Below are 18,039 nucleotides of genomic sequence, written 5' to 3'. Positions count from 1 at the left end.
TGCTCAACAGCTGGTATGATGAACATTTTAGGGCATTTATTCTGGATCCTTCTGGGAAAATGACCTTAATACATCCCAGAGTACTTGGTGACACTTACCCTTTAACACCATATCGTGTTGAAGGCAAGCAAATGGTGTCAATAAAACGTCACATTGTTTGTTAGTGTAAGGGGAAAGACTCAGATACCCCCTTTCTTTTTCTTTTTTCTTGTGGTTTTTATTCTGCAGATGGACTCCGTTGCCTTGAAAGTAATTTTTGGACAACAGAGTGAGAAGCTTGTGCTCTCTTCAGGAATACCCAGGACTGTTGAGGAGTTGCATGAGACAGTGAGAGAGACATTTGGGCTAGTTGAGGATTTCATATTGCACTATTATGATGACTCATTTGGAGATTTCTTTACACTTCATTCTCCCAACCAAATCAAAGATAGGGGTACAGTCAAAGCTGTGGTCATTCCATCAGTAGTGCTTACATTGATTCCTCAGTGTGAAAATCCCTCAGATGTAAGTTCACTGAATGAAAGTTCAAGCTCTTCAACCTATAAAACCACAGAGGACCAAACAGATGGATCATCTCTGTCTTCAGACAACACTGTCATACTCTCCCCTCTTCAAAGTCCTCTAAAGACTACATGGCCAGATGAAATTGTCATTCCACTTTTCTCTGTGGCAACAGAGACTGTACTGAAAAATGCCAATGAAGTCTTTGTTCAAAATGGCACTGTGCTGAACAATACTTCAGTCAAGTCAGATATAATGGAAAAATTAGCTGATTATATGTACAGCTACACAGCCTACCCTACTGGCCTTCAGATTGGAGAAGTGGCAGAGGCTCTGGTCAAAAAGCACCCATGTCTGACAGAGCCAGGCAGTCGTAATGGCTGGATGGGATGAATGTATAGTCTTAAATACAGGATGGGAAATTACAGGTCAAAGTTACGAAGTCTTGGAGTTCCAGAGGTTACTTGCAACTCACTGAAGAACAAGCACCCTGATGACAAGGCTCCAGCGAAGAACATAAAGAAGGCGCGGAAAGGAGAAGTGCTGTTTCTGCCACACTATCCAGGACAAGATGGTAAAGAACAGCAAGAGCTGGAGCGACAACAACTGATTGATGAGTGTAAGAAGAAAAACAGCACAGCCATCAAGGATTTAATGTGCAAAACCTTTGCACATAGAAGACATGATATTATCAGCCAACAGCTGAGTGTCAGCAACATCAAGGACAGATGGCCGGCGTTGTTTGACGTCTCCCAAGTAAGTGTACATTTAAAGGGATATCCACTTGTAAATAAAATTTGGTCTGTTAGATCCCCCATCATAAGAGAAGTGAGAAAAAACATGTTGCTACCATCCTAGTGATTTTGATGATCTTGCAGCAGCCAGGTTGCTTTAATTTGTCATAAGACTCTAGAATCGCTAGGAATTTGAATCAAAATGAGGAATCTGAATCAAAACCAGAATGGTTCTAATTGAAACCATTCCCAAGCCTATGGAACAATAAATAATTTCCGTTCACTTAACTTGTTTTAGGCTAAGCTAATGTAATCTGACTGAAGAATGACTGGGCTGATTGCAAAGTGCCTTTGTCTCACTTATCTAACTCTGGAGCACATAACGACAGACTAGATTTTACTGAAGAGTAAAGAGTGAAGAGTAATTTAATATTTTTATGAAACGTTGGTTACGTATTGTAACCCCAGATTCTATGAGTATAGGCGCAGCCCTTTAAGTGGGTATTCCCCTTGTGCGCGCAGCACTGAAGTATTTTAGTCCACGCCCACCTGCTGTGTGGGCCTCACCCTGGTCTAGTATAAGTTATGGTGAGACCAGGAAATCGACTCTGCCGTTTTTCTTCAGCCAGCCAGAAGATGTCCAGTGAGACCATCCGTCTGTGTCCATCCTGCCAGACCGGCTACATCATGTCGTATGACCGACATGCCGTCTGCGTGGGCTGCCTCGGTCCTCACCATGCAGACCTCGCCCTCACACCTTAATCCTATTGCCGCTCCTGTTAGCTCCTCCCGCCAGAGGAAAAGCAGCGGAGGTCAGCCTTTTTCAAGGCTGATGCTGAGGAGGCGTTCCCGCTAAGAGAGAGGTACTTGCTGGAAGAAGCCATCGAGTTCTTCGATGGTGGGCCGGAATTGGATGATTCCACCCACCGTGAGGAAAACGGCAGTGGTAGCAGCTCCACTGCCTCCCAGCTGGGCAGCCTGGCGACAGAAGGGAGGCGGATGAGCGGACGCTCATCCACCCCTGGCCTTCACATGTCGGCGAAGACGCCGCTCCCAGTTGTTGGTGCGCTGCTCCTGGATCTGCCTGGCATCATCCAGGAGGCAGCTGGTGAGAAGGGACTTTCCGTCCCTCAGCCTGCTCCACCCCCTATTGGATGATCTGGCGGGAAGGTATGGCTCCGCTCACTCTCGTTGCCCAGATCCCATCTGGCCTCAGTTCCCGGCGGTGATGACCTACCTCTCTGAGGCAGCAGCAGAGCCAGCGAAGATTAGAGCGCCGGTCTCTACCTAGGGCTTCACAGAGGGCTTCACAGACCGGAGTTTTCCGCCTGTTCCCCCTCTAGAGCTGAGCCTCGCTTCAGTTTTCGGCACCAAAATGACCAAGGTCGTTGGACAGCAACCGGCCCATCCCGCCAAACTTGACCAGCTGATAGCAAGGCTCACTGATCGCGCACATCAATGCACTGTTCAGTCAGCTGCAGTGACTAACAACACTGCCTTGCTAGCGTTTGTCATCTCCAGGAAGGTGGAGGAAGCAGAGCTGCCAGAGGAGCTGAAAGGCTTTCTCTGTAAAGCCGCTGACACGATTCTGAATATTTGCGCCACTTCAGTGGAGGTGTGTTCCTCTTGCATCGCTGCCTGGCAGACGATGGTTCAGAGGGCAACCTGGCTCCGCCTCTTCCCTCCAAGATTATACAATCTCACAGGGAAATAGTGCAAGCAATTCATAACATAAAATTTAGAAGCTTAGTGGAAGATAATACTTTATGTTAAGGCTTTAGTCTGCATACTGAACAACTCCACTTATATGGATTTATGTCTGGATGAGTAAATTAATCTTTTGCATGTTAGAAAATAAGGTCCAGGTTGCAAAAAATGGTAGTTCCACTTTAAAGATTTTTTTTTTGATTGAATCAGAATTTTGGCCTTCAGATTTTTTGTCCTTGGTTTTTTGTCCTCTCCCATCCAGGTCAGTGCAGAGTTTCATAGGATCACGACCCTGAACCTTGAACCAAAGTTCATGTCATCGTTGGACTTGTATTCATCCAAACTCCTGTCCTTGTTTCAAGCCAAGAAAGGTGCTGCTGGACAACGCCACAGGGCACAGTTAAACCTTCTGCTTCAGGTAAGGAAGATTGCATTTTCTAACCACAAAAACGTTCCAACACAGCATTGAAGAGGCCCTTCCACTAAAAATGGCTTTTCTTAGGTTTCTGTTCAATATTTTAGCTCCACAGGTGTTCTTACCTTGATGGTGGGTGTGAAAACAGGTCAACAACAGGAAAAAAAATAGTTATGTTTAAGCTAGAAATGGTAAGTCATGTTTTAAATGTGCAAATTTTGCCTCAGTTGAGACTTCCTGTTTTACAGAGTGGAAATTCCATCGAGAAAAAACGAGAAGTCATCATCAAATGTCTCATTGACCATCTGGGAGAGGATCCAAGTGCCTTAATCAAAACCTTTGAGGTTGGTGCAATAAATCTGTTTTAGGAATATTAGTAGTTTATTTTAGCTTGTGAGATCATAGAAAAGTTTTAAGATACTGTTCTAAAGAAGAAGAAAAAAACACTTCAAAGCATACAAAAGAATAGCATTTGCTCAAAGACTTTGGAGCACAGTGTCCACATATTATGAGTACTGGTGATGGCATACAAATGAAACTTTTTGTTTCAATGTTTGAAAATATGTGAGCTGAAAACAGTTGTTTCTCTTTTTAAAGGACGGTGCTGATGCTGTCTTTGTTGAAGAGGCTTTGGCTGAGGAGGTGATGAAGATTTACCTGCTGCAGAATCAAGACAGGTCAGGCGAACCTACTGATGTGGGTATTGTTATTGAAGGCGTTACTGTTCTGGGCAAACTTGGGAATCTGAGCAAAGCCTGTTGCTATCTTTTGGGACTGTGCTATGCTCTGGATCTGAAATACCCCAAGAATTTCAAATGCACATTTGAAGCATTTCAAAAAGTGTTCATGGAGCTGGATCCAGGAAACCTTTCTGTCAAGGTTCAAAGACTGAAAAATGACCTCTGTTCATTGTAGACAAAATTTCACAGGGCTGTTCTTAAAGTGTTAGACTTGTTAAGTGACATGTAATGCTCATCAAAAGGTTCAGTTGCGGCATTACATTGTGTTGACATTCCTGTTCATAAATAATGTTTGCACCATAAACTGTTTTTGTATTAACTTTCCAGATTCACATTAAGGTGTAAATGGGAGAGTACAGTGGGGCAAAAAAGTATTTAGTCAGCCACCGATTGTGCAAGTTCCCCCACTTAAAATGATGACAGAGGTCAGTAATTTGCACCAGAGGTACACTTCAACTGTGAGAGACAGAATGTGAAAAAAAAATCCATGAATTCACATGGTAGGATTTGTAAAGAATTTATTTGTAAATTAGGGTGGAAAATAAGTATTTGGTCACCTCAAACAAGGAAAATCTCTGGCTCTCACAGACCTGTAACGTCTTCTGTAAGAAGCTTTTCTGTCCCCCACTCATTACCTGTATGAATGGCACCTGTTTGAACTCATCATCTGTATAAAAGACACCTGTCCACAGCCTCAAACAGTCAGACTCCAAACTCCGCCATGGCCAAGACCAAAGAGCTTTCGAAGGACACCAGGAAAAGTATTGTAGACCTGCACCAGACTGGGAAGAGTGAATCTACAATAGGCAAGCAGCTTGGTGTGAAAAAATCAACTGTGGGAGCAATCATCAGAAAATGGAAGACATACAAGACCACTGATAATCTCCCTCGATCTGGGGCTCCACGCAAGATCTCATCCCGTGGGGTCAAAATGATCATGAGAACGGTGAGCAAAGATCCCAGAACCACACGGGGGGACCTGGTGAATGACCTGCAGAGAGCTGGGACCAAAGTAACAAAGGTCACCATCAGTAACACACTACAACGGCAGGGAATCAAATCCCGCAGTGCCAGACGTGTTCCGCTGCTGAAGCCAGTGCATATCCAGGCCCGTCTGAAGTTTGCCAGAGAGCACATGGATGATACAGCAGAGGATTGGGAGAATGTCATGTGGTCAGATGAAACCAAAGTAGAACTTTTTGGTATAAACTCAACTCGTCGTGTTTGGAGGAAGAAGAATACTGAGTTGCATCCCAAGAACACCATACCTACTGTGAAGCATGGGGGTGGAAACATCATGCTATGGGGCTGTTTTTCTGCCAAGGGGACAGGACGACTGATCCGTGTTAAGGACAGAATGAATGGGGCCATGTATGGTGAGATTTTGAGCCAAAACCTCCTTCCATCAGTGAGAACTTTGAAGATGAAACGAGGCTGGGTCTTCCAACATGACAATGATCCAAAACACACCGCCCGGGCAACAAAGGAGTGGCTCCGTAAGAAGCATTTGAAAGTCCTGGAGTGGCCTAGCCAGTCTCCAGACCTCAACCCCATAGAAAATCTGTGGCGGGAGTTGAAAGTCCGTGTTGCTCGGCGACAGCCCCAAAACATCACTGCTCTCGAGAAGATCTGCATGGAGGAATGGGCCAAAATACCAGCTACTGTGTGTGCAAACCTGGTAAAGACCTATAGTAAACGTTTGACCTCTGTTATTGCCAACAAAGGTTATGTTACAAAGTATTGAGTTGTATTTTTGTTATTGACCAAATACTTATTTTCCACCCTGATTTACGAATAAATTCTTTACAAATCCTACCATGTGGATTCATGGATTTTTTTTTTCACATTCTGTCTCTCACAGTTGAAGTGTACCTCTGGTGCAAATTACTGACCTCTGCCATCATTTTAGGTGGGGGAACTTGCACAATCGGTGGCTGACTAAATACTTTTTTGCCCCACTGTATCTTCTGTATTTTTTTTTAAATTTTTTTTTTTTTTTTAGCGCAATCCTTTTTGAAACCTTTTTATTTAAATTATGGATGTTTTTTGGTCACTCTTTAGTTATAATCTTCCCAATTTTTTGGAATCAAAATAAGATGTTCAAAAACTATGTCACAGTGCAAAAGTTTTTTTTGTTTTTTTTTTCAGGATTTATATTTTTTTGGGATCTTAATTTTATTTTTGTCATTTGACCTTTTCTGAAAAGGTAAAGCACTGCGTTCACTTGAGCCACTTTTATTCTTTGTATGGCAGGTACATTTTTCTTGTTGTTAGCATCAATATGCCAGTTTTACAGAGTTTTGTCAAGCATGCCAATTTGGATGCAATTTTATTATATAAGGCTGTTGTGACTGAAATTTTATCCAAGTTCTATCCACTGAATGTAGAACAGATTTCAGCTCACTGTGTTCAGAGAAGGAATCTGCTAAATGTGTGATTCACAAAAAAGCTGTTTAAAATAAATCATTAAATGTGCCAAGCATTTCAGCATTTCCTAATTAATATTTTATGTATTTTGAACTTTTGGTTACTGTTGTTTTAACTTACATTTTCAATTGTATTTACTCAATTTTGTATGTTACTGTAACATCTTTAATTGTTCATAACAACTTATTCCATTTTAGTTGGATTTACTCAATTAATAAGGTGTATTTAAGAGATGTGATTGTTTTTGCATTTACTCATTATTTTTGAGTGTAAAAGTGTTGCACCAAAATATTTAAGTAATTATCAGTTTTAGTTCTTAGAGTGTAGACACATTTATAAATGATATACAAAGGAGGAGTAATACTAAAAGATGAATTAAGTATTAATACCTTATCTTTTAGAGACTTGTTGAGGTTTTAGCATTCACATAAATGTAACAGTTTTTAATTAATAAGTTGTGCAAGAACCAAACTTAGGTCTCTGGGGTGGTTGTTCATGTTTATGTACCATTCATTCACTCATTATGTTAATTACTTTATGTTAATTTATATGTGGTTTTATTGGATGAAACTTTTTTTTTCTACTTCTTCCTCATTTCCTTCAGTCTGTTCTGATAGTTTGGCCATTCTCCCTCCAGGAAAATGTGGACATCTGTCTCCAGTTTGAGGCAGCGATTAGTATTCTCTCACTGATCCATTCAAGGACTACAGTTTTTCAGATGGGACTGTGGTTACAACATACCTACAGTGTAGACAAAACAACAGTTTAAATCTCCTGGTACGTCTGTAAAGTCTCACGGCAGAAAGATAAATGAGCCTCGAACACTAGCAAGAAGAGGGGTTTGTTTCCTGCAATTTTGTGATATGCATCTCTCTCTCTCTCTCTCCCTCTCACTCTCACTCTCTCTCTCTGTGTGTGTGTGTGTGTGTGTGTGTGTGTGTGTGTGTGTGTGTGTGTGTGTGTGTGTGTGTGTGTGTGTGTGAGAGAGTGTGTGTGTGTGAGAGAGTGTGTGTGACTGGGCTAGGGTATGACATTTGCTGTGCATACCGAAGATGTGTGGCCTTGGGTATCAGTAGTTGGTTGTCATAGGTTACTCTTGCATGACCAGTCGCATAAATAACCATTCCTTAATTAAATTGAATTTAAGGTCTTGGCTCAAAATTGGTACCCTTATTTAGCCTGTATTAAACCCACTGAAAACAGATTCCATATTCTATGACTGCACTTTGAACTGATCGTTGACATCATTAAAAACATCAGAAGTCCCGTATATCTTTTAAAGACAGTCTTTGTGGTAGCTTGAGTGAGCAAGTGATTAGGATATACATGTGTGGCTGTACATAAGTAAGATTATCAACTGATTAAGTTAACCCAGGGTTTATCCTGCTCGTTCAAATGTGTTGCCAGCATCTAAAAGGGACATTTCACGGATCACATGACTGTTCTTCACTGTGAGTGCTACCAACTGCACACAGAAACAGAGGAAATAATAATAAATGTATCTAATGAATATAAAAATATAACTATAAAATAATGTTGCAGAAAACTGTTAATATAATGATTTAGCACAGAGAGCAGTAAAATAAACATTTTAACCTTGATAAACCTGAAATATTAAATAATTGTTTGAATTTTTTTTTTAAAGTGTGTCTTTATTGAACTTCCTGACATATCTCAAAAACTCATACATTAGGCGTTATGGCTAAGTGCGCTGCTAGTGGTACTGTTTGTGTCCAAGGTCACAGCTGTGCTTTAGAGCTCTGAAACTTTACACTATAGTAGATCCATTTAAAAATTGGTTATATAGTCTTATTAAACAAGATGTGAAAATAGCTTTTGTTTGTCAGCAGATGAAAGTGACATCATTTGATTGACTGAGCAGATATTCTTTGAGTGTTGTAGTAGCTGCAATTCCAGGAGTGGGAAAGAAACTTTGCAGCAAATTAAAATGTAGTAGATATAAAGCCAGCTGTGTCATTGCTTGAGTGGGTCCTCTCCAAGTCCTTTTGGTTTTGGTTTGAAAATGTGACATGATAACAGCAAGCACATGCTTTTAGTATTGAGATTCTGGGATTCATTTAAAAAAAGATCGTACAGGTATAGGACATGATTCATAAGACATATTTAAGAATTTTTTAAAAATAGCAAAAACCCATTGTGTTAAAACACATGGTACTAAATTGCCAGACCACTGCCAGAGTAAGAAACAGCTTCTATCTGACAGCTATCACTGAACTGAACGCTGTCACCCTACTGTCCCCCATGTGACATTGCAGCTTTCGTAATAAGAAGCTTTACATTTACTTTTTATAATTCGCTTCACACTGGTCACAAGCATTCTCTATTCATTCTGTGCGCTTCTTTCAGTTATGTACCTTCTTTCTGTCATTAATTGCTGTGTGGCAGGCTGGAGATTGGACCCAAATGCAGGACTCATGGCAACATTGGCAGCTTTATCGAGGCTGTAAAAACTCTTAATACCGAAAACAAAACTGAAAACGATGAACTAGAAATACCAACTTAAATCTAAACATTAAGACACTGGGAAACAGCACTGGGAACTACAAGGAGCACACAAGAAAAAAAACACACAGCGTCCTGGGCGGACGACGAGACAACAAGCAGGGAATGACAGAGGACTAAAATACACGGCGGGGTAATCAGTAAACGGTACACGGAAGGGAAACACAGCTGGGACTAATTGGGCAGGATGAGACCAGGGAGCAAAACAGTATACACTGACATACAGTATGTATGTATGTATATATATATATATATATATATATATATATATATATATATATATGTATGTGTATATGTATGTGTATATGTATGTGTATATGTATGTGTATATATATGTGTATGTGTATATATATATATATATATATATATATATATATATATATATATTGCTTGGCAGTTTCCAAGGCCTCAGGTGTGAACAGCTTGCTATACTTCTTAGGCACCTTCATCATCGCACCTTTCTGGATCTCCGATAGTTGGCTAACCTCCCTCCATGCTACCTTGACCTTAGCCTCTAGCCTCCTTCTCCATGGAGGGTACTGCCCCTTGTGGCTGTTCAACTTTTAGCCAAGCATCTGATCACCGCTGCCATGGTGTAGATCAGCTTATTAGTCTCGGTAATGGTGGCTGCAGGTATCGTCCGTAGTGCTGAATTAACATCATCTAGCAGAGCCTTGTCAGTGTGCCCGGTTCCTCAACACCTGAAGCCCAGACTGACCAGACTGACCAACCTGTGCATTGCCTGGATTAATTACAAGAAGGCCTATGACTCGATGCCCCACTCCTGGATCCTGGAATGCCTAGAATTGTACAAGATCAATGGGACCCTAAGAGTCTTCATCAGGAACTCAATGGGGATGTGGCGTACAACACTAGAGGCCAACTTCAAGCCCATAGCACAAGTCACCATCAAGTGTGGGATCTACCAAGGAGATGCTCTGTCCCCACTGCTGTTCTGCATAGGCCTGAATCCCCTCAGTGAGATCATTGACAAGACTGGCTATAGAATGGAGCAGTTGTCAGCCACCTCCTGTACATGGATGACATCAAGCTGTATGCCAAGAGTGAACGAGACATCGATTCACTGATCTACACCACCAGGCTATACAGCAATGACATTGGAATGTCATTCGGACTGGAGAAGTGTAGTCGGATGGTAACAAAGAGAGGGAAAGTAGCCAGAACTGAGCGGATCGAACTACCAGAAGGAAACATTGCAGACATAGAGAACAGCTACAAGTACCTGGGGATCCCGCAGGCAAATGAGAACCATGAAGAGGTCGCTAGAAAAGCTGCAACCACCAAGTACCTGCAGAGGGTCACGCAAGTCCTGAGAAGTCTGCAGAACGGTAAGGACAAGATCTGGGCTATCAGCACTTACGCCCTGCCCGTGATCAGGTACCCTGCTGGGATAATAAGGTGGCCAAAGGAGGAGACAGAAGCCACTGACATCAAAACAAGGATTTCAGTGGCTTGTCTTGATGTTTCACCACAAGTCCAGCACCCTGAGGCTGTACGCTAAGCGGAAGGAAGGAGGCCGGGGACTGGTGAGTGTCAGCACCATGGTCCAGGATGAGACAACAAACATCCACGAATACATCAGTAAGATGGCTCAAACTGCCCGCGTGCTCAGTGAATACCTCAGGCAGCAGAAAACCAAGAATGAGGAGTAAGAGGAGGCACCATCATGGAAGCACAGGCCCCTACACGGTATGTACCAACTGCAGATAGCGGAGGTGGCTGATATCCAGAAATTGTACCAGTGGCTGGACAAAGCCAGACTGAAAGACAGCACAGAGGCACTAATCATGGCAGCACAGGAACAAGCTCTGAGCACAAGATCCATAGAGGCTGGGGTCTATCACACCAGGCAAGACCCCAGGTGCAGGCTGTGTAAAGATGCCCCAGAGACAATCCAGCACATAACAGCTGTGTGTAGGATGCTAGCAGGGCATAAAAGGAACGCCATAACCGGCCGGCATAGTATACAGAAACATCTGTGCCAAATACGGCCTGGAAGTCCCGAATTACCGAGCTAAGATCCTGTAGGACTTCCTCTGGTAGAGGAACCGAGCTTGAAGAATAGACCACCCAGAGGGGCGAGTGGGGAATGTGTGTGCGTGTGTGTGTGGACTCCCTTGGGGTGGTGTCTGAGAGGCGGATGTTGTCCAAGATAGAGACACTGCTGAATAATATCTCCCACCCACTCCATGACCAACCCGTTCTCACTCCCAAAGCGTAACATTTTACGCTAGGTGACAAATCGTCACCATATTACGTTTTCGGCTACCCACCACGTTCCTAAATGACGACCTCGGAAAAAGACGAAATATGAGAACCGTCTGGACTGAACCTACACATGTTCGCTCTTTTTCTTCAAATCGCTTAGAAACACGCTATTTAACATCATTAAAGTCCTGGTTAAGGTCAGGAATAAGGTTATGGTCAGGGCTAGGGATAAGGTTAGGTTTAGGGCTGGAATACAGGGCTGGAACGTCTACTACTGCGGGAGCGTCATTGCACTGGATTCCAGCCATAACCCGCCGCGTACCATAAGAACGCCGAAGGTCTCCTTTCGCGTTCCTCAGGAACGCCGCGGGACGTGACAAAACGTTGACATGTTACGCCTCGGGAGTGAGAACGCTCTGCCATGACATGCTGGCTAGTCACAGGAGCAAATTCAGTGAGAGACTGAGGTTTCCAAAAAAGCACCACTGAACGACACAGGAAATCATTCCTGTGTCCTCCATCTAATACACTGTAAACACTGCAATAGTTACACCCTTTTTACACAGATGCTCTTTTCTACTCTGTAATATTCTTGTCAATTTTCTTGATATTCATTGAAAATCACATCTGCTAATTCTTGATATTTATAATTGAGTGAGTTGTATATATTTGTGCTATTTCTTAAATTTGTAAAATCTGTAATGCATTGTTTAAATAGTTTAGTCTGCCACTGTTACTGTTTTAAAAATTTATTTTTGTGACAACTGTAACCCAAATAATTTCCTTAGGGATTAAAGTATTCTGATTCTGATTGTTTCAGGATACATGACCTACTATTATCCAATGGCACATCTGCTACCTTAACCTTTGCTCGTTTTCTCCTCCTCTTCTTTTCTCTTTTTTCTAAACTGAGCTGATTGCTTTAACCTTTTCTTGTTCATCTTCCATTGGTTTTAATTTCAAACTCCAATATCAACACCCATCCACCAACCCGAGAATCACCACAACATAACCTAGCACACCTACACCTTAGTGCACAGGTTCGGTTTGTATAGGGTTGTTTTTCTCTGATTTTGCACAACCCAGGAAAAAATAATCAATACATAATGGGCTTGGATTTACAACATTATGAATGAAATGCTCTATTTGGAAGTAGCCCACCCTCCTCAATACAATGACAAATGATTGCCATGATGTCGGGGCAGCACGGGTGAGAGCAACTTTTTTTGCTGATGCCCACGATGCCGCATGGGGAAACGGCTCATGTCGCCTATATTAAAAACCTCCACTGTCTGTGAGTAAATAGACTGTGGGGGTTTAATGACAACCCCTACTCGCTAGATCATCTGCTAACCCTTGTTGTTAGTGAAGGCCGTCATAGTTAAAGAGTCTTTCATAGTTATTCTTGTACTAACCTTGTTTTCTCTACTCTCAGTAATCCTTCAGACGTCTGTTTCCACACTGCCATAAACTGCCTTGTTCAGTCACTGTTGCTCGCAGTTTTACCACTTTGCTCACCTGCCTACCTACCTGCCCTGTTCACTGCCAACCACGGATCTGTGTACTGGACTTCCTTCACTCCTCACCCGGAGCACCTACCCCTCTATGCTTCGCCCCCACCTGCGAAAAGTAAGACTGTTTGCAAATTCCCACTTTCACTCTAGATCAGTGTCTAGAATTCCTTCTAACTCCTGTTTCCCTCGTTTCAGTGACTCTGAGAATCCTGCCTTGTAATTACCCTTTGCCCCGAACTATGGAGTTCCTGCACTGGATGTTACCCAATGTCGGGGTCCCAGGCTTCTGTCCTCACCAACCAAAGAGCTCATTCAAAGGACTCTCTTACAGTTCACTTAGTGACTGCCTAGCTCATGATTCACAGTTCAGCACTCTTGTGACTCTCATAGTGCTGTTCAAGTGCATCATAACTATTATTCTAGTTCATAGTGTATCATAGAATTACTTTGCGCTGTGGGTTCATAGTTTGCTTTATTGTCTCTCGCTCTTAGTTCATGGCTAACTCGCTAAGTGCTTGTTGCATTTGTTTTTGCTTTTTGTCACATATTGCTCTCTGTAATAAAAGTCACACATACACATTCTCTGTGCCTCTGAGTGTTGGTTACACTTGAGTCCATTCTCCCATGTTGGCCATGGGAAAATGGAGCCTGACGTTACCCATGCTGCTTGATCTCCCAAACCCCCCGAGCACACTTTTTTTTGAGACAACTTAATGACACCCAAATACCAGAGAGGCAAACAGTAAATGAACTGGTTCTTATATAATTCTTTTCTACTCTGTCTGAGCATTTAAGTGATTTACAAAACTTGCCTTATTCACTCAAGAACTTCCTTTTATTCTCTTTCTACAGAAGTGCTTTCTATGTAACATTCACACACATTCATACTCTGATGGATGCACCAGAGAGCAACTTGTGGTTAACATCTTGCTCTAGGATATTTTCCAGGCCTCTGGTAGAGGACATGGGTACTGAGGGATAGTTCACCCACAGGGGCGAGCGGGGGATGTGTGTGTGTGTGGAGAGAGAGTGAGAGAGATGAAAATGGCTAACAAACAGCCATTATAATTCGTCATACATTGAGGATAGGAGACAAATCAACAATCAACAATGGCTAATTAGCCAAGTGGTGGCTAAAAACATAAACAGAAGTTTTCACTACCCTTACTAATTAATGTTATCTTGTTGTATCTCTGTTGGGGTCAGTGCTATCCTCCATGCTGCTGCATGCTGCGGGCAGCAGGCTGAGGGTCAGAGATGCCAACAGACTAAATAAACTGATTGGCAAGGTCAGCAATGCTGTGGGGATGGAGCTGGACTCCCTTAGGGTGGTGTCTGAGAGGCAGATGTTGTCCAAGATATAGATATTTGATAGATAGATATTTGACATACAGACAGGGATCAACCCTCCAACCTTCGTAATTAGTAGGTGGCCTACGCAACCATCTGAGCTACAGGCACACTAGACCACTTGGGACAACCACAGTCCCCGCAGAGTTTTCCAGTCAGCAAACCGTCTATACCCTGCCAGTCCTGCTGGGCAACACCAATTAGGCAACCTGCTGCCAGTCATGCATGTCAGCAAATCCCCTATATGCAGAGCACCAGAGCTGTTTAGAGATGTTTGAAGGGGCGGGTGCTTAAAGTTAAAAAGGGGCACATAGAACCAGGCTGAATAACAACAATTCACATTCATCAAGAATCTGATACAGAATCACATCACACTATATCACTGTCATCAGGTGGGGACAATGCAAAGCAAACACAGCCTATGTTTTACCTGATGGGGTACAATGTTGCTTTTGAGAGATTGCTGCTGATAGTGGCGGAGGGCAGGGTTGTGTTGATCTGAGACTGTAGACATTAAAAAGCCCATAGAAGAGATGGTAGCTGACTAAAGAAGTGTTATGAGATAATAATAAAATGCAAAGATTGGCGACAGTGCTTGGATCCAGAATCCTTCCCTTATTATTTATAAGGCAGAAAGCTTATTACAGTTTTTCTCAAATGCTAAAACACATTTCACAAACGTTTCCACCATGTTCCCCAATGTCTAAACACAACACCCTTTTCTAAAGCTACATAAACACAACCACACCTGCCCACTGCAAAACTTAAACTTTCACACCAAAAGAGCAGCTCGAAGCTTTCAAAAATGTAAACACTATACACATCATTACACACTACAGCAAAACAATTGAAAACACAATGCTCAATTTGTGAGAAGGTTCTTTGTTGCATAACTGCCAATGCATATTTTTATAAACTGTACAGTAACGGATCGTCATAGAACCCTGCAGAGGATTAGGCATTTAGATTTGTGAGTTTCACATGAAGACTATAAATCTATAAAAACATCCTGCATGTACGTACACTACTGTAACACAACTCAATGCAAAAACAGAATCTATCGCACACAACAGTACTCTCGGAAACATGATCAGGGTGTGAAGTCTTTTTTATTGTCTACACGGTCTTTTTACAGTATTACACACAGTCACTGTGCGGCATCATGTCGCCGAGCTGCATTGGGCCACATCACCTCATCCACATCACAGGCTATATTGTCCCTTGCTAGGCACCGCGGGAAAAAACGCCCTGGAATGGCGAATCCATCCCTGGAAGGCCTCCACTGGGATGTCAGCACAGGCCAGCTCCATTGCCCGTACGAGGTTCTCTCTTGTGTATGGCTGTCTGTCATACACCTTCCATCTCCATGATGAGAAGAACTCCTCTATAGGGTTCAGGAAAGGGGAGTAGGGTGGCAGACAGACGTTTAAAAAGTGGTCACTGTTGGTGGTGAACCACTCTCTGATTTGGTGTGTTTTGTGGAAGCGGACGTTGTCCCAAATGATCACATACATGTGATGTGCTAGCCTAGGATGGTGTTGTTGACGGTCCAGGAGGATGTCTTTTAGCTCCTCTAGGAAGGTGAGGAGACGTTGGGTGTCGTAAGACCCAAGGACAGCATGCCGGTGGACAAGCCCCTCCGTACCCATAGCTGCACAAAGAGTAATATTACCCCCCCGTTGGCCAGGAACCTCAGTGATGGCTCTTTGGCCAATGATGTTACGGCCTCTTCGCCTTCGTTTCTGGAGGTTGAAGCCAGCCTCATCCAGGAAGAGGTACTCATGGGGTCTGGCCATCGCGTCCAACTGCATTATCCTCTGTGAACATGGAAAAGCGTACAGGTGTTCAGAACGGTCAATCAGGTAGCACAGTATTGTCCAGAAGTAATGTCACTAAGCAACACAGTATGTCCACTAACTGTACTGTGGACATGGATGTATACGTACTTGCACATACTCGTAACGTTGTTCTATGTGTCGCGCAGAGTTGCGCTCAAAGGGAACCCTGTAGACCTGTTTCATCCTCATCTGTTGGCGCCGGAGAACTCGGTCTATTGTGGACACGCTGACAGCATCAATGTTCTCAAAGTTGACATTATCTGCAATGACTTTGTCTCTGATCTCTCGGAGTCTAATGCAGTTGTTCTCACGGACCATATCTGCAATGAGGGTTTCTTGTGCCGCTGTGAATATGGCAACCCTCCCACCTCTATGTGGCATTCTTTCAGCTCTAAAGAAAGAAACATGTGTTGTCAATTGACTGATTTATATGTAAAACTACATGTAAAGTAACAGACCACTTTCACAGGCCTGCAAAACTGTAGTGTGACAAAGAAAGCAATAGCGTACTATACCTGTTGTGTTGTCTAAATGCCTTGATAATGGTGGCCACGGTGAACCAACTCAGGTTTGGATGTACGCTTCGTCCCGCTTCAGCCATTGTCATGCCATGGACAATGACATGATCAATTACTGTTGCTCGCATATCATCTGTTATGATGGTGCGAGGTTGTCTTCTTCTCCCACCTGGACCTTCTCCTCTCTCTTGTTGGCCTCCTTCTCTTCCTCCTCTACTCCGAACTCCTCTTCTTCTTCTTCTTCTTCTTCTTCTTAGGCCTTCACCTCTTCCTCCTCTGATCTCAACCCCTCTTCGGCCTGCAGCTCTTCTCCTTCCGCACGCTCGAATGCCTTCATCCATTGTGATTGTTTGGCATCTTCACCAAACTATGCTTTTATAGGTGGGGTCACATCATTAGCAACAGGTGTCTTCAATTTTGAGTCATTGTGTGTAGTGAATGATGCCAGCATTTTGCATCACATGGGCTTTCATTTGAGAATATGAGCAGAGTTGTTTTGCAACATGTGTTTTAGCAAGGAAAAATGTGTTTAGATTTATGAGTACAGAGGGTTGTGTTTTGTGAATTGTGTCTTCATGTGACATGTGTTTATGGTACTGGAATATGGTGGCTACATTTCGTAAATGTGTTTAGACTACTGGTCATTTGGGTTACAGGATTGGCTTTTGTGTTTTAACATTTGAGAAAAACTGTAAACGCACAGCTGTTGTTTAGTGCGACCTCTGCTGGTTTTCATTTTTCTGGCGCAGAGAGAAAAGCAAATCAGCTGATCATTGATCAGTTTAATGACTGAATTAGCAACTTTCTAGCTTAAGTAGTACGGGACAAATTGCGTTCCTTTTCACCTCAACTTTAAAGTTCGACCTCCTCAGCTGTAATATGTCCAGCTCAGAGTCGATCATGACCAACTGGGCAATCCACCACCATTCATACTGTTAAAAAAAAAACAACGGTATGCCCGATGGCCAGTTCAGCCCTGGTTCCGTAATAGGCAGGCCAATATTTTTTGTTCTTCGTCATCAATCTACACACAACTACCATATATTTCAAGATTAGTGCACCATCATATTCATTCTCCTTCAGCAGCTTTTCATTATCCCTTGGACTAGATTAATTTTGTTAGTCATTTATTTGCTTACCGAACTAACTGTGTTTATGTTTACATATTAGCATACTGTTCTTTCAGAGCTTTAAACTCTCAGTGGCACTTTTTTGCGATTGATATTTCATGGTGATTTGCCACGATTAGTAAACCTGGCCCTTTCCTTCTTGACATGTCTTATTTTGTTAATACCTTAATACTAATCTTAATTTGATACTGAAATTACTTAATGCAAGTTAAGAGAAGTTATCTTGGTCACAGAACTGAGTTAAAATTCATTTTTGTATGAATCTAAGTAAAGAAAAATAAACACTCACCCGTGATTTGTTTCTGAATCCAGCAATGATTATTTGGTCTTCATCCGTGAGGTTTTCCTTGGCTTTGCAGGCTAACTGTGAATATCCATCATCAGGATAACAGCAGACATACCATTCTCCATCA

At 42.6% G+C, this 18,039-nt stretch overlaps 2 protein-coding genes across 2 annotated transcripts; one reads left to right on the top strand and one right to left on the bottom strand.

The window, feature by feature from the left end:
• The first annotated feature begins 915 nt into the window (after nt 1-915).
• Nucleotides 916-4,391, top strand: LOC120727951. The gene is made up of 4 exons (XM_040022566.1): nt 916-1,257; nt 3,205-3,360; nt 3,606-3,701; nt 3,955-4,391. The coding sequence occupies exons 1-4, from the start codon at nt 916-918 to the stop codon at nt 4,270-4,272; spliced, it is 912 nt and encodes a 303-aa protein (XP_039878500.1). The 3' UTR covers nt 4,273-4,391.
• A 10,839-nt stretch (nt 4,392-15,230) lies between these two features.
• LOC120728062 lies at nt 15,231-16,913 on the bottom strand. Its single transcript, XM_040022738.1, has 3 exons — nt 16,494-16,913; nt 16,087-16,369; nt 15,231-15,957 (listed from the first exon to the last, which is right to left on the bottom strand). The coding sequence occupies exons 1-3, from the start codon at nt 16,835-16,837 to the stop codon at nt 15,343-15,345; spliced, it is 1,242 nt and encodes a 413-aa protein (XP_039878672.1). The 5' UTR covers nt 16,838-16,913; the 3' UTR covers nt 15,231-15,342.
• Between the last annotated feature and the right edge of the window lie 1,126 nt (nt 16,914-18,039).

The sequence above is a fragment of the Simochromis diagramma genome, unplaced genomic scaffold (assembly GCF_900408965.1).
Source record: "Simochromis diagramma unplaced genomic scaffold, fSimDia1.1 OVJJ01000308.1, whole genome shotgun sequence".
In the NCBI taxonomy this organism is placed as follows: Eukaryota; Metazoa; Chordata; class Actinopteri; order Cichliformes; family Cichlidae; genus Simochromis; species Simochromis diagramma.
Note: the sequence above shows the minus strand (reverse complement) of the source record. Positions and strands in the feature narration are given on the sequence as shown.